Source organism: Barbus barbus, assembly GCF_936440315.1.
Source record: "Barbus barbus genome assembly, chromosome: 41".
Lineage (NCBI taxonomy): Eukaryota > Metazoa > Chordata > Actinopteri > Cypriniformes > Cyprinidae > Barbus > Barbus barbus.
The window spans coordinates 22,241,141-22,257,982 of record NC_136719.1 but is presented as its reverse complement, the minus strand read 5'-3'; the positions used below and the strand labels follow the sequence as shown (position 1 = coordinate 22,257,982).

Here is a 16,842-nt window from a genome sequence, read left to right as displayed (position 1 = left end):
TATATTTAAATACACATTTAAAATGATGAAATTGCATTTCAGTACATTTAAATGTAATTCATATATTAACTTTAGCCTCTTAACTGTCATACCCTTTCTGAACATGAAAATACACAGACTTAAATGGAATGCATGCCTAAGGCTGGCATTTAAAAAAAAAAAAAAAACAATGAAAGTGAAAAAAAGTTTAAGTTTACTGTAAAGAAAATGTTTACTGTACTAAAAAAGTTTACTTTATATCAAATAAATATTTTACAAAATATTTTGGAATCTAAAATTGCTATATAATCAAAACTGCATGTCTAACTAAGTTATGTTCCAAATTTGAAGTTATCACAAAAATTGCGGTTCCTGTGAGATTTGTTTTGTCACTATACCAAAAATAGCCACTGGGTGACACCCAAACGCCACTGAATTTTTAAAATGCATTTTCCTGTCATAAATGTATAAATTTCTGTCCCAATATTATTTTGTTTTGTTTTTATTATATAAATATTGCAGTAAATTTTGTAATATTACACTTGACACTGCCCACTAGGGGGAGGAGCCCACTAAAATAATTCAAAGTACCATTTCCATAACACAATGTCAAATTTCAATATGGTTTCACAGGATGAATTTTGAGTCTTTAAACTTTCAAATAATATCTCATTTTGGATGATTACTAAAATATGTGATGGGGAAAAAGATTGCCAGGCAGCTAACAAGTTAAATGTATTATTGAATAACACTACAGTTAAAATTATAATCAATATTTTACAAGTGCTTAAGTCAACACATCAAAATGTGTACTTTAATGCATGATAAAAAATAACATTATTAAAACATAATAATGATTTAAAATGTATTTTAAAGAAAAACATTTTATTTGACATTATTAGAAAGTGCCCTTTTTAAAAGTACTGAGTGTAAGTGTTTTGAGAAATATATGAATGTGTATTCTTTAAGTACATTTATTTATGAGTACACTAATATTATATTATCTGCAAGTACGGATGCTTAAAAATATTATTTTAGTATTTTAAATATGCTACAAGTTCACACTTAACACAATTAAGCACATTTCTTTTTCACAAGGGTCAACCCTTGCAAAGTATTTTGCACGTACTTCACAGTCATTTAGAGATTTTTAATATTTTCTTTGCATTGATGTTCATAAAGTCATAGTGTTTTAGATTATGCATTTATTTTCAGCCTCATAGTTTGTGTCTGTGACTCACTGTGAGTAAAGCAGATGCAGGTACACAACTATTAACCAGGTTGCCAGTTTCTTTCTTTTTTTTAACCCATGCATAAAGTCATTTCAGTCTAATGATTATTTAATGATTATTTTGATCCAGTTGATCTAAAAAATGTGAGTCTAAAAAATGAGTGTCTCTCTGGATGTCGGGCTTTAAGGACATTAAGCACTTACTTATTTGTACCAGGATGGTCATTATGAAAATAACTCCTGTTTTGCAGCCAGCCACGTGGACAAACAATGTTCATTTCTTTGTTAAACCTCCTATAATAACACTGTTTATTTCAGGATGTTAATGGGGTGCTGACAGGTGTTCAGTCATCTGGGATGGATTATATATCTTTACTTAGTACACCATGATTTAGAGGAATATTTCACCCCCAAAATGAAAATGTGCTTATCTACTTACTCTCAGACCATCCCAGATGTAGATGAGTTTGTTTCCTTATCAGAACAGATTTGGAGAAATTTAGCATTACATCACTTGCTCACCAATGGATCCTCATCCTCAACACAATAATCCACAAGAAATCCACAGTCCATCGATAGAAAAAAAATCCAACATTTATAACTTTTTTAAGGCATTTTAACTTTAATTCATCACTTCTGACCAAAATATGAGTCCATAATCCATAATAACTCTGTATGTGAATTGAGTGTTGTAAATGTTTCAGTGCTGCAGAACTGAGGATGACTTTTTAATTATATATAATCACCTAAATCTATATTACCATGTTGTGTTTTGACAAGCACAGTGAATCACGGCTCTTCTCTCAGTTTGTTCTTGCAGTTCCAATACGGAAGCAGATGTACCCTCATTGTGTTCATTTCTGTGTTCATGTTCATCCTCACATTCATGTCCATCTTTGTGTTTGCATGTGTTGTAGTTCCAAAGCACCCGGTCCTCCTCCCCTACTGAGTGTTGTCATTTTTCCCCATGGAGCAGAAAGGTATTTTACCCCCAAATGTCTCCTGAATCCTACATTCATGCTGATCTGGAAACAGTTTTACATCCCTAATCAAATCATAATCATGGGGATGAGGCCAAAACTGCTTCCTGATCAGTGGTTTAACAGAACGTCTTAGATAAATAAGATTTGGTTTGGTAGAACCTTCAAGACATGTTTGTGTTATTGTTATTTAACACTCATAGGTTTTATTATAAACATATAATCAGATATTGTTAACTTCTGAATGTAAACCAAATCTTAACAGGACTCTTTTGTGTTTGTCTAACATCTATAATTCTTTAAAACTTATCTTCTGATGCTACTACCTTCTAACATCAGCAGTACGCCTGAACTGTCATCTGGATATGCAAATGTCAAAATGATGATCTTCTGTGCATATGTGTGCAAATCTGAATTATGGAAAATATGTGTGTATTGATTTTCAGGGCCATCAAGAGCATACACTAACATTCAAATGTTTTCTTCTCAACTTTTTATAAATGAAGTATGCAGAATATGCAGTTTTTATTTTTTTTCCCAGAATTGTGAGATAAAATGTCTCAATTTACCTTTTCTTTAATAACATATGGAAATGGGCTTTTTGCAAATCCAAGTCACTTTGAATTATCTTTGCCTTTGTTTCTGACCCTGGTAATGCTGTATTAATCAACACAGACTAATAAAGCACTGCCCTTCTCATAGCCTCTCCAGCATTATGCTCCTGAAATACTATGTGAGGAATGTCTACGGGAAACACACACACACACACACACGGAAGTGCGCAGGTCTGAGGTTTCTTAGTGACAGGGTTTCCAGGGTAGAACTGCTGTCTGACTCTGTGTGTGTGTGTGTGTGTGTGTGTGTGTGTGTGCGCAAGCGTGTGTGTGTGTCTGTGGCAGAAAAATATAATTGCCCATCAACTCCTGGCACTGTGGCTTACCCACAAACCCCTGCCTGAGTGCCTGACTCCAAGATAGATGCTTTAAAGAGCAAACACTCTGTCATGAGTTCCCTTTTGAAATTTTCTCTTCGGTTGTCACTTGCTGTTGCGATCCATTTTAATCCGTCTTTTCCGATCCATTTTAAATCATATTTAGGGTCTAAATATAGTAAATAAAGTAATATACATATATATATATATATAATAAATAATACACAGTACACACACATATATTATGTAAAAAAAATATTTTGGATGTGATTAATCGCGGTTAATCTTTTGACAGTACTAATTATTATTATTATTATTTTTATTTTGTTTAAAGTTTTTTTTTTTTTTTTTTTTTTTTTATTTTAATCACTTGCCATTGTAAGATTGTCAAAATTTACATTTTGGACTCTAGACTTAGGTTTTGTAGAAGGTTCACTCGTGCTCCTTTAAACTCCTTGTTTCTCTCTTTCTGCTGCTGAATTTCATGAATGGCATTCTTTCATTCCCCTGATGTCTCGTTTCTTTTCTAATCAAAATAGCTTTTGAACACGAGCCAGATGGAGAAATCAAACGGTCACATTTGGCTCTTTCCCAGCCCCCTACGTTCCCTCTCCTGCTCATTTTGGCTCCATACACTCCTTTTTTCTTTTCTTTTTTTCCTGCTTTGATCCCGTGTTTTTCAAAACTCCACTTCACCCCTTGCCCCTCATTTCAGCGCCGGCAAACAAAACGGTCATAAACTCCCTTTGATTCTGTCCATCTGTTTTTGTGGCGCTTCCCTCTTTCTTTTCGTCATCTTCTGGTTTTGGGAGAAGTTTCCGTGGTAACATTTTTTTTTGGTTGCTGTCTATTGTGAGATCCTCATTGGCCGGCTGGGAAAGGGACACAAAAAGACTGAATATCACAGCTCGCTTTAACACTGTGCATGCTCATATGTGGCTGGGTGACAGCCAATAAACTCTCTAAACCTCTTTAGTTAACGCTCTGTAAACTCCACAAGGTAAGTTAACTGATTAGATTAACTGCTAAGTTAACTATCTGACAGGATTTAACAAGTGTACTTCAGCTGGTGCTGTGAGTGACAGCTGAAAAGAAGGAATTGAACTTGCGTTATGTTGTATACTTCATGTGAATATGCATTTGTTTCATTTCTTATAACTTTTTCCTGAAACTGTTGTACACTGACTAATGCATCTCTATTGTTATTTGCTTTGCATGTTTCAGTGCTTCTTCATGCATGTCCACGTAGAACTAAAAATGTAAATGTTCTCCAATTTTAAGTATGTTGTTCCACTTTTTCACAGACCTGATGAAATCAAAATAGATTTTGGTCCATGTCTGTTAGCATTGAAGTATACTGCACACAAGTGCACTGCTAAATTTTTTATTTTAGCATATGTACACATTGGAAATTTTGTCTTCTTTTACAGGAAAAATGGACTAAAAGAAATAATGACGTATCCAAATGCTGTAACAAAAATCCCTAGCAAATCAAACAAAGACCATTGGCTATTTATAAGAAAAACAGCCCAACTTCCTGTTCCAATTGGAAATTTGCCAATTTAGAAACATAAACTGCACTTATCAAGTGAATTCATGCGTTCTTAAGGATTAAAGCAAGTGGAACCATCATCGATTTGTTAGATACATCTATAAAAGATTTCCCAACCTCAGTAACCTCATATTCATCACCGTAATGTTCTTCTAGGTTGCTCCTCCAGTGGATTCAGATTCAGAGGTGGTGGCTTTGGGCCACTGGCGGAAGTGCCCGATCCTGAACGTGCCCTCGACGCTGGACAAACAGACCAACTGGGCTGGAATCTTACCACTGCCCACCCCAGAGGAGAAGATGAAGACGGACTCTCAAGTCATCACCTCATGCATCGTTCCCATTAACGTAACAGGTAAATGCCCCCTAGTGTTTACTGTCAATAATGCATGCTGAGTTAGGGCTGAGTATGACACTTAAATGGTAGTTCACGGTAGTATATAATGTTTTTTTTTTTTTTTTTGTAAAATATAATTTCATTATTATAAGGAAAAGTAAAGGCTGCATTCATTTTAGTATTGCTCGAGTTCATACTATTGGGCTCAAGTCTGGTGACGCTGTCACTACTCAAGGAGAACTTTGGTCCATTAGAATCTAGTGTTGTTGTAAATGTGTGTAAAAAAAAATAGGTGTAGAATACACATAAATTACTAGTAGATTTCACAAACAATTACAAAGAAATGGCAAGTAACACACTGAATTAAACATTAAGTTTTTAAGGGGAAATACCAAAATAGTATTTTCATGTTCCAATAATCTACACTGTAACAGGAACCTTAACAGATAATGCCAGAAGCTTTTGTGCCAATTCTTGATTAAAATGCCATTTCTGTCATTGACAGTTAACTGTAGTAGTAGTAGTTCCAAACATAACAATTAGTGCATTTCGTGTTTTTATTTTTTATAAATATATTTTAGCTATTTTGTGTATGTCATGCAATTCATAAATCTACAAATGATTTTAACAGATGTAATACAATGATTAAAAGCTTTTGTTAATGTACAACACTTTTGCAGCTACTGAGTTGTGATACAGGTAGGGTTAAGGACAGGTTTGGTGATTTAAGGGTTGGTTAAGGGGGTCAACAGTGTACAGGGGCCAATTTGATTACTATAAGGGAACACTGTTTATATTACAAAATATTGATAAATTAATAAGGTTTTTTTAAATATTTAAAAAAAAACTGATTTGTTTTCCCTTGTTGATGTATGATTCAAGGAAACAGTCAAACCAAAATGTATTCAGACAACTTAACTTCTCACATTATCAAATGAAAATGGTAACAAGAACTCAGCTAAACTGTGTCAGAAAAAAAATTCATCCTGATAATACCATTCTTCTGTTAGAATGTCTCACAAATGAATTAGGTTGAATAGCTGTCAGCTGTTAAATTTAAGTACACAATTAGATAATACCAATTTAGGTCAACAAATTACCTAGAAATGCTTAATTTTGTTTAGTCTGTGGTGTAAAAAGGTTGCATTAGCAATTAAAGAAAAGACTGAATAGACATTTGGGACTCTTTTTGGCCAGAGATGACTGCTCGTAAAGGTACTAAGTTTCAACTTTAGATAGGGTAATGCAAAAATATTAACAAATTATCAATACATGATTTGTAAAGATGTGTAAACAAAGAATACTACACAACAAATGCAGACCAAGTATGTTACCCTGGAGTACAAAACCAGTCATAAGTAGCACGGGTATAGTTGTAGCAGTAGCCAACAATACATTGTATGGATCAAAATTATCGATTTTTCATTTATGCCAAAAATGTTCCATGAAGATATTTAGTAAATTTCCTACCATATATCAAAACTTAATTTTTGATTAGTAATATGCATTGCTAAGAACTTCATTTGGACAACTTTAAAGGCGATTTTCTCAATATTTAATTTGTTTTTTTTTATTTAATTTGTTTTTCTTTGTTTTGCATTCCAGATTTTCAAATAGTTGTACATCGACCAAATATTGTCCTATCCTAACAATACATACACCATACATCAATGGAACGCTTATTTGTTCAGCTTTCAGATGATGTATAAATCTCAATTTCAAAAACTGTACCCTTATGACTGGTCCAGGGTCACATATATGACCTTTACAGACTGTGATTGAGTTAATAATATGTTTACATAAATAGTTTGTGATGTGCTTAAAATGACTAATAAAGCAATTTTTTCACCACATTGTACAATGTTAGGTAATATGTGAACTGAACTTTTATGACATTTGTTAGCATTTGAAAGTACATTAACACATTTCTGTTAAAATCCTATAGATTTTTGAAAAGTGCATGATGATATGAACTGAAAGTTTGATGACATAAGCATTTTAATTTACATTAAATAATGATCTGTTAATTAGGTAGTGTTTAATTAAGCTCGTTAGTTAAACATTAACAAGCACATTATCTCATACTTCTAGCTATGTGAATATATATTAACAACTGATCTGTTAAGCCTTACATACTGTTTATTAATGAAAGTTATTATTGAACAGTCTATGTTACACCTCAGAAGTAAATCTAATTGAGACTATCATTATTTTGACCAAAGTTCTCCTCTGGCATCAATGAACAGAAGGATTACCTTGTGAGAACGCTGAATTTTGCGTGTATTGTTTTCAGAGGAGGGCGCCAACGCTACTTCCCCCTCAGCGATATCAGCTTTCCTAAGTGAGAGATCTTTTACATGTCCATTAAGTTTCTCCCTTCAGTATCAGTGCCACTTCATTCCCTAACCATCACCATCTAGAATAATGTGCGGAGAGAAGGGGTTGCCATCTCAGCCATAATAACACTCTCATTTTGACTATTGTAGCTTTCTAATTTAATGAAAAAAGCTGTTTTGATATTCACATTACTAGCACATGCTGCTATAAGTCAGTGCTAAGTGGCCACTAACTTTATAAATGAAGAGTTAGTAGTCCTGAAACATAGATGGCAAAAGTAAATGTGTGAATTTTTTAGTTTCTAGTTTTAAAGGGTAGATTATAATTGCTTTAGACCTTATGCTAATTCCCATAAAACCTGCTTGACAGACAGAGGCAAAAAAAAAGAAAGAAAAAGTAAAACCATGGGCTGTTCCGCTGTTTATTTTTTTGTTTGTTTGTTTGTTTGTTTTTTTCTCTCTGTTTCTAGTTAAAGGTTGAATAAGGCCATGATCAGACCCTTTTTATTCCATGACATGTGATTAATGTTTTAACATAGATGAAACATGGTTTTGACAATTTCTTTCTTCAAGTTGTTAGAAAGGCCCAAACTGAAGAATCACCCAAATACATTAGAATAATAACAGTGGAAAGTAGGTTAAAATCTGCAAGTCATGAAATTTGAAACAAAAAAGTTCTTAGTTGTCGTGGTAACTTACTTTGTGCCAGGAAATGCAAAGAGTCAAGAAAGCGTTTTTTGCATGCTAATCAGTTGCATTAGAATTACAAAGAGGCCAAATAAATCTACCCTGGGCTTGACTGGAACGGGACTTTTGAGGTGCGTGTCAGCAAGGATTGAGTCAAAGACCGTGTTGACTGGAAATTGCACATCACAGGCACAGTGGTGTAATTGGTACTCAAAGGGCCAAACCTTGCAATCACATGAGAGTCATGATGCATTACACTGGACAAACATCAAAAGAAATAGAGCTCAAGAGTACAGCAGCAGACTGCAGTCTAGAGTAAGGCTGGGGTCGGGTAGGACAGAAATACTCCCATTTTCAACCCTGGTTGTTTTCTGTTCTGACGTCCTGAATATGTCGCTCCTTTCACCTTGCATGGTGTTGCGTATTGTCCAGTGTACTTTTGTGTCAGTTAAAATATTTTAACATGAATGAAAACCATCTTTTTGTTGCATTTATGATTTTACAATACATACATTTTTTTTCTTCTGAGATGTGTTGTTAACCTTGTGTATTGATGAATAACTTATGTAGAAAGTAAGATTTGTTTTGTATATGTGACGTGAAAGTAGTTATATACTGTAAAACTTAAATTATATACTCTGTATAAAATGTATTATATAGATAGATAGATAGATAGATAGATAGATAGATAGATAGATATTATAATATTATTATTATTATTATTAGTTAAGATACATTACTTTCACCTTGACAAAAAATATAGTATTTAGCATCAAAAATCTCAGTTTATGAGTGTGAGAAACCCCTGTGGGAGGGAGAAGTAGAAAAAAGTGGCTTGCACCCAACAGCCTCTCACATGTCTGGTGCTCTTTGCAGGGGTTGGGTTCGACAGAGAGGCCAGTGTGCGCTGCTCACTAGTCCATTCGCAATCAGTGCTTCAACGGCGAAGGAAGCTAAGGAGACGGAAAACGATCACTGGAATTCCCAGACGCGTGCAGCAAGATTTTGGTGTGTGAACCTGTAACATTCTTTTATTACTCTTTATGTTTTCATTATTTGTTTATTTACAGTAAAGAATAAGGCATATAATAAGAGTAAATGGCATGTATAAAACAGTATTTATTACTGAAAAAATCTTTCATTGTTTTTTAGATTCTGACGAGTCTCCAGTGGCCAGAGAACGAACAGTGATAGTCCATACCAACCCTGAAATTTGCCTAGAGGATCTCACGCTCTCTCGTCTCAACACCAAGGACTCGGGTTGCCAGACAGAAGAATTCCTGATTGTTGGGGCTGCACCCTCACGTAGACGGATCAGAGCACAAAGGGGGCAGGGCGTGACTGTGTCACTGTCCCATTCCACAGGCAACATATCTTCTCTGCCTGATAACTCTGACACAATGTTCACGGCCTCAGTAGGCTCCCGTCTGCGTTCCCGAAGCCTCCCACGTGAGGGAGGGCGACTGGTGGACGAAGGCCATGATGACAGTGATGAGGATGACGAGGAGGAGGATGAGGAAGAACTGTCCCCGTTTGAGGCAGATGACTTCCTACCAGTCCCAGGGGAACATATTGTAAAAGATGATGAAGAAAGCACTGATGACCAGGCAATTCCAGAGGGGCAGCATAACAGTTTGAAATTCAAGCAGCATGCTGGAAGAACAGAGCATGACTGGATGGAGAGGGGTCGATCCCATCTGCCTCGCAAAGCTGACATGGGTAGCTGTGAGATTTCCTCCAGTTCTGATACTTTCAGTAGCCCTATTCACTCCGTTTCCAATGCTGGTGTGCTGACTAGCCAGATGGACCACAAGGAGGATCACCAATCCTCGAGCGGCAATTGGAGTGGTAGCAGTTCTACCTGTCCCTCCCAGACATCAGAGACCATTCCACCTGCAGCCTCACCCCCACTCACCGGATCATCCCACTGTGATTCAGAGCTATCGTTGAATGCAGCTACCAATACTAATGATGACTCCACTGGCTTCATTATTGATCCATATCCTGGAGACCGATCACAAGGCCTCCGTAGCCATAGGACAGGTTCATTTACTTCCACTGCGACTGACATGCTTGATGATGCTGGAGTCAGCACTGCCAGTGAGGGTGAGTGGAGCTATCCACACTACAGGCACAACATGCCTTGCCAACCCGACTTCAGTCTTGAGCACTCTAGAGCAGAGAATATCCTAGAATGTCCCAGTTTTGCTAGCATAGCCACTTTTGAAAGTTTAACAGATAGGCCACTATCTGAAAAGGCTGACACCAGCTCACACTTTTCTGTAGATGCCGAGGGCTACTATACCTCCATGCACTTTGACTGTGGTCTTAAAGGTAGCAAAAGCTTCACGTATAACTATGCATCTGTAGACCAGCAGCAGGCAGAATATGGACATCAAACAAACACACTTGGGAGACGTAGTCTCTCTCTAAGGAAACCAAAGGTGAAGCCATCCCCACCAAAACGTAGCTCATCCTTGAAGAAAATAAGCAGCCATGTTGGACCTCCCACTGACAAGAACGAACCAAAGAATGCTGACGGTCAGAACAAATCTATGTCTTCTGGTGAGAGAACACAGCATGTGGGGTTGAACGGAGGCTCCTCAAGTCAGCTGGAGAGTGAGGAGCCACTGGGGGCTTGGGGTGCTGAGAGTTCTACAGAGATTCCAGAAGTTGCTTTGTTTGGCTCCACAGAAACACATTCCTTCAAGGACGAGGGAGCTGTCCAGTCAGAATATGCAGATCTCTGGCTTCTTAATGACTTGAAATCCAATGACCCTTACAGATCATTGTCAAATTCCAGCACAGCTACGGGTACCACTGTCATCGAATGCATTAAGTCACAGGAGAGCTCTGAATCCCAGACTTCCCAGTCAGGATCGAGGGCCACCACTCCTTCATTACCATCGCTGGAAAGCGAGTTTAGATTGCCTTCACCAGAAAAGCTGGTAGGTCTAGCATCACCTTCCAGTGGCTACTCAAGCCAGTCAGAGACACCAACATCATCTCTTCCATCGGCTTTCTTCCCAAACGCTCACCCAATGTCTCCTACTGGTGGCAAAAGGAAACCCAAAGTCCCAGAGAGGAAGTCCTCACTTGCTTCTTTGCAGCAGCACTCGTCCAAAAGGGACCTGGAATTGCCCATCATACCTCCCTCCCATCTTGACCTAAGTGCCCTTCCCAATGTCAGCAAGCCTTCGATTCACAAAAACCAGATGCACATGCTCCACCAGAGCAAACAAAAAGCAGCAGCTTCAGCAGAAACCAAGCGTGAGAGTCTGGCAACTTCGGTTTCAAGTGATGAGCTGGCAGTCACTAGTCCTTTGGCCATCACTCCTACGGTACTTCGTTCAGTTCAACTACGTTCAGTTAGCAAATCTGGAGAAGGGAGCCACAATCGACCAATAACTGATACTGCCACTAGGCCTAAGTGTCCCACTGTGACTATCATTACCCCACCTACTCACAATAAGCCCCATGAAAATAGGAAGCCTCCACCTTATAGACCCCTTCTCACAGAAACCTCCTCTCAGGACAATTGTGAATCACTGTTTAGCCCAGTAGATGGACTAGCTGCTAAGAATATAGCAAGCCATTTTGGTGCAAGAAATAGATATGACCGATTAGCCCCATCACCTCTTTGGAGCATGACTGCTTTTAAGGCCCCGTCTGAGCAGGTGAACATGGACGAAGTGATGTCTGAACATTCTCGAGAAGTTGCAGAAGAGGTGAGCCCCTCAAATAATTTATTTCCTCAGAGTAGTCTGGAAGTGGAACAAATCCAGCCATGGAAATCTGAGCCAAATGAGGGAAGCCCTGGTCAGAATGGTCTAGGAAAGAGGTCAGATAGTTTTGACCAAGTGCCTGATATTGTCAATCAAAGATCAGAGACATTGCAAGCTTATCTAATCAGCAGTGCTGGAGAAGAATCTGTAACATCAGGTGTTCCAACCAGAAGTGCCTCACAGGAACTTGTAGGGGAAGGGTCAACACCAGACACAGAGGACTATTTCAGCAAAGGTTTGTTTGTGTAATATTTATATTACTAAGTAAACTAGCTGCCATTTTGTGTAAAGTTTAGACATTTTGAACTGGAATAAGTTTCAGAGTTTCTATTTCAGAGTCCACACCAAGCGATCCAACTTTGTCCCCTCTGACAGACGAATCCAAAACCGAGGATGATAGCGTTTTTCTTTCACCAAGTAAAAGTCGCACAACAGAGGATCTCTTTGCCATGATTCACAGGTGTGTTTATCTGGTAGATTTTTGCTGATCTGAGAAAGTACTGAAAATCACAAAATGTTTATTGTCTCTTGTTTTGTTTTTTTGCCATCTCAGGTCAAAACGAAAAATGCTGGGCAGGAAAGATTCTGGAGAAATGTCACTGCGGAGCCGTTTAGCTGTTGTTTCTGGGAATGGCTCTGCTACTAATTCTGCAACCTCGCCAAGCACCCCAAACATGCCTGTAAGCCGTTTAGCTGTTGTTTCTGGGAATGGCTCTGCTACTAATTCTGCAACCTCGCCAAGCACCCCAAACATGCCTGTAAGTCCATCTACTCAAACTGGGGCTCATAGAACCCCGGGCCCAATTTACAGGAGTGCCAAAAAGTCCAGTACCTCAAATGAAGAGTTCAAATTGCTGCTGTTGAAAAAGGGAAGTCGGTCCGACTCCAGTTATCGCATGTCAGCTACAGAGATCCTTAAGAGCCCCGTTGCACCCAAAAGCCCTGGTGAGCTCCTGATGGAGGCTTCTAGACCATTTGAGGAGCCACTCTCTGCTTTACAACAGCAACCTCCAGAGGGAACTCCTGAGCAAATGCCCAGCCCCTTTCCCAAATCATATGCTGAGGGCTTTTCCCCAAAAGCTTTTCCCACATCTGCCTCAACTAGACAAGGCCGGTCAAGGATGCCGCCAGCTGCAAATAGCAGCCGCTACAGTACACGCAGTCGGCTGTACACTGCTCCCATGCAGGCCATATCAGAAGGGGAAACAGAAAACTCAGATGGAAGCCCACACGATGACCGTTCCTCCTGAAAAATGCATCTTGACTTTTAGAATCAGTCTAGACACAATCTTTGACATCAAGTCAATAATGCTTGGCACTTGGCATACTCAATTCTGTTCTTAAGAAGACTGTAAACAAACTATGTAGCGTCTGTACCATTTTGTATCAAGAAGAACAAAACATTCTAATAATGATTTTCAGTAGTGGTGATCTAAAAACTTCCATGAACATATTTATTGTATGTGAATACTTTGTTTGTGTACCCTTCATTTTTGAACGAGAGTGGAGAAAACTACATGATAAAAATCCATCACTTTGTAATTACTCACAGTGAATCAATTGCGGATGCTTTTTGTCATACACATTTAACATTGTTTAGAAAGATAAAAACAGTACTGTACTGGGGTATTGTGAAAACAAGTCCAGATGGTATTAAAAGAAGGGAAAATCTTTCTTGTACCTTACACACAAACTGTTTATGGCAGACAGCTTGGGACAATCAAAGAGTGGCCTTTTGTATAGTTAGCTGTAGCATAAATGGGCTAAGTGCTTTCGAGCTAGCCTGCAACTGGATCTTATTGGGCAAGAAATGTAGCTGTGTTGGAATATCCTGATGGCCAACCACTATTTTGCACTTCTTTTGGTACTGAAAAAATGTCAGTCATTTTAAAGAAATCTTACAAAAATGCCACAAGAGAAAAAGTGACATGAAAATAAATATCTATATACAGAATATAAATAAATAAAAAATATGTATTTTTTAATGAGTTTAGCTTAAGAAGGTAATAGGCAAATTGTGCCCATATTTGGCCTTTTTTTAAGATATTGAGCTTTTTAATGCACCATCTAATCATTTTAAAGCAATGCTGTAATTAATGACCACATGATTCTTCCCTTTCATTCAGTATTTGTCTTTTTTAAGCAAATTTCTTTTAAAAAAAAAAAATCAACCCATTGTTTCTATATCAATAAATTGATCTAAGAAAAATAACAACAGCTACAACACAGGCACTAAACGTATTCTGTGAATACTGTACCAATTATTTCTAAAGTATATATATAATTCTGCTCTTGTGAAGTGATTTTTTGTTATTGATCACTGACCCACACAGCAGGACTAATACTGTGCAAGAGTTTTACAGCCAACTTGAAATTATGCCTCTACCGCAGTAGTTGTAGCTTTTCTATATTTCACTTTAATAGATCAAATTAACTGCATGCAATAAAACTTAAGAGAGGAGCTAATATTGGTACATAATTTTTTAAGCGTATCAAGGAATTTGCCTCATCATATTTGTAAGGCCATGAGCTGTTTTTGTCAAAAATCTGATTTAAACACTCTTGACAATCTTTTTCAAAGACATTTATATGTAGTAAACGGACTATGGCAGAATAGTATTGTAGAAGGATAAGCAGAAGTTTTTAGAAGTGTGTAGTGGAAGTGCTTTTGGTCAGGAGGCCTTTGCAGTTTGTGTTGCTTTGGGTTTGAATTTGCAATGTTGAGAGGGCAATGAGGAACGTTACAAGAAGGACTTAAAGTTTGGTATCGTCCTTGAAACTGATGGAAAACATATTCCTTTCTCAATGCTTTTGCTGTTTGTAGCACAGACAGTAAAATATCCAAAGAAAGACTACAGAGGTGTAGAGTCACGTCAGACTGAGAGACAGAGCAAGTCTGCAATAAGAGGGTTTGCGTCTTGATAAAGACTTTCCTTTGCTGGAGCAACAATTAAATCTGTGCGTATGAGGATGTGCTGAAAAGGATGCAAATCAAAGGCAAGAGGTTGTAAAAACTTGGACTTGCACTACTGTTTGGTTATTGTTTGGCTTCTTTTTTAAATCAGTTTCCAAGAGCCACCTGATTTTTTTCATTTGGGTACTAAAGCGAAAAGATTATTAGTATCTTGCTGGCTTTTATGAAATATTGGGCTTTGATAAATTTATGACTGCAGATTTATTTATGGATTTAAGGACTTATGTTTTTCTTTTCAGAGGTTAAGCTTTAGTGGGTAAACACTGGTTTAAAAAGACAGAAGAATTTAATGCAGAAAATAAAACCACTTATAAATAATAATATAAAACAAAAATGGCATAAGCTACTCTTTAATGATCCTTTGAAACCTAATGGTGTCCAGTGGTGTATTAGGCATTTATCTCCTTTGTACCATTGACCTTCTGGTGTGTTTGCAATTTACTTTGCTTGGTCAGATTTAGTCTTTGGATCAAGTATTTAAGCTGTCCTCAACTATTCGATCACTAACAACTAACTAGTTTTAGGTAAAGATGTTATAAAAAGGGAAAAACACAAATTTACAAACCTGAGCAATCTAAAAGTTGGCAAAGACTTTCACTATCCATCTCCAAGACAGAGGTAAACGATTTTGTAAGCTACCATTCCAACATTGTAAAGTCTAACCTTAAAATTTGCACTGATGTTTAGTATGTTTGTGAAGGTTTTCACATTGTCTATTGCTGTACCTAAGGCTATTTAAACAGGAATAGTTAACACATAGCAAAAGCAATTATGAATAGAAATCTCATATTGTTAAATTTAAAGCATGCTTGGCGAATGGTAACATGCAAAGATTTGTGTACCAAAGGATTTCAGAGTCAGACAAACACTTGCTGTACTTAACACACACACACAGTTATGTGATGTCTCTTCTGGTACTAGACTGAAGTCTTCAAGCAACTAAAATACATTTTTTTGTTGTTTTTTTTTTGTAAAAACTTGTAAATAGAATACCTTTTAAAATCGTTTCCAGGGTGTTTCTTATGTAAAATGTTTTCAAAGTTTACATTAATTATAAGCCTTTGTATATTTTTGATCTGTGCAACACTTTTGAGTCTTGTATTTATTTTTTAGTAATCTTTGTGGAAAGTCCCATTGTAAAATGTCTCTAAAACCGTTTGCCAGCTTGTCTGGCTGTTTAGTAAATGTGCATAGAAGAGGCCAATAAATGTGACTGCTTTAAACATAAACTCCTGTGTGTGTAAATGTTTGTTTATAAAGATAGATGATAATGCTGAACTGGGTTGAAGTATGGTAAATTGCACCACAGTTTAAGTCGTATCGTTATATGAAATATAAAGCTCAAGGATGCAATGGTTTTAATAGAGTTTGAGATGTTGTAGTAGAATTCAATTAATGGCTTTTTGAAGTGTTAATGTGTAAACTAGGATATGAACACAACAAGTTCCTGCTCCACTTTGACAGATATTTTCATAGTTTTTAGTTTTGAAACACTTTTATTCCACCCTGTTTCAGTGCTGTTTGAGACTTGTAGCCAGCTGGATGCTCTGGTTTTGGTTACTTAGTGAACTGAGAGCCACCAATGATGACAGTAACAACAACAACAAAAAAAAGTTTTGTTTTTCCATTTATCGATTGGCATAGATCTACAAGCAAAGGCTTACTAGGATAAGTACCTGGAAAAGCATCATGCTTGCATTGCGTAGATTAGGTCAAACACATTTTGCCCTCATACTAAAATACTGAAGCCACAGTGCAGCTGGATGCTCTGGTTTTGGTTACTTAGTGAACTGAGAGCCACCAATGATGACAGTAACAACAACAACAAAAAAAAGTTTTGTTTTTCCATTTATCGATTGGCATAGATCTACAAGCAAAGGCTTACTAGGATAAGTACCTGGAAAAGCATCATGCTTGCATTGCGTAGATTAGGTCAAACACATTTTGCCCTCATACTAAAATACTGAAGCCACAGTGCAGTTGTCAGTGTTTTAAGAATGTAGATGTTTGCACTGATTAATGAAGTGAAGATTATTCAGTGATCTTTAACCAG

General features: G+C 37.2%; 1 protein-coding gene across 1 annotated transcript in view; it reads left to right on the top strand.

Annotated features, from left to right (window-relative positions):
• Positions 1–16,003, top strand: part of LOC306860168 (actin remodeling regulator NHS-like) — a gene marked incomplete at its 5' end in the record, with an annotated part of 104,226 nt that extends 88,223 nt beyond the window's left edge. Inside the window, 7 exons of the mRNA XM_079401728.1 lie at positions 2,128–2,190; positions 4,830–5,025; positions 7,301–7,348; positions 8,907–9,038; positions 9,183–12,050; positions 12,152–12,275; positions 12,369–16,003. Of these exons, the coding sequence (XP_079257854.1) occupies positions 2,128–2,190; positions 4,830–5,025; positions 7,301–7,348; positions 8,907–9,038; positions 9,183–12,050; positions 12,152–12,275; positions 12,369–13,065 (4,128 nt within the window). The 3' untranslated portion in view covers positions 13,066–16,003. The remainder of the gene's footprint in view (positions 1–2,127; positions 2,191–4,829; positions 5,026–7,300; positions 7,349–8,906; positions 9,039–9,182; positions 12,051–12,151; positions 12,276–12,368) is intronic.
• Positions 16,004–16,842: the final 839 nt, after the last annotated feature.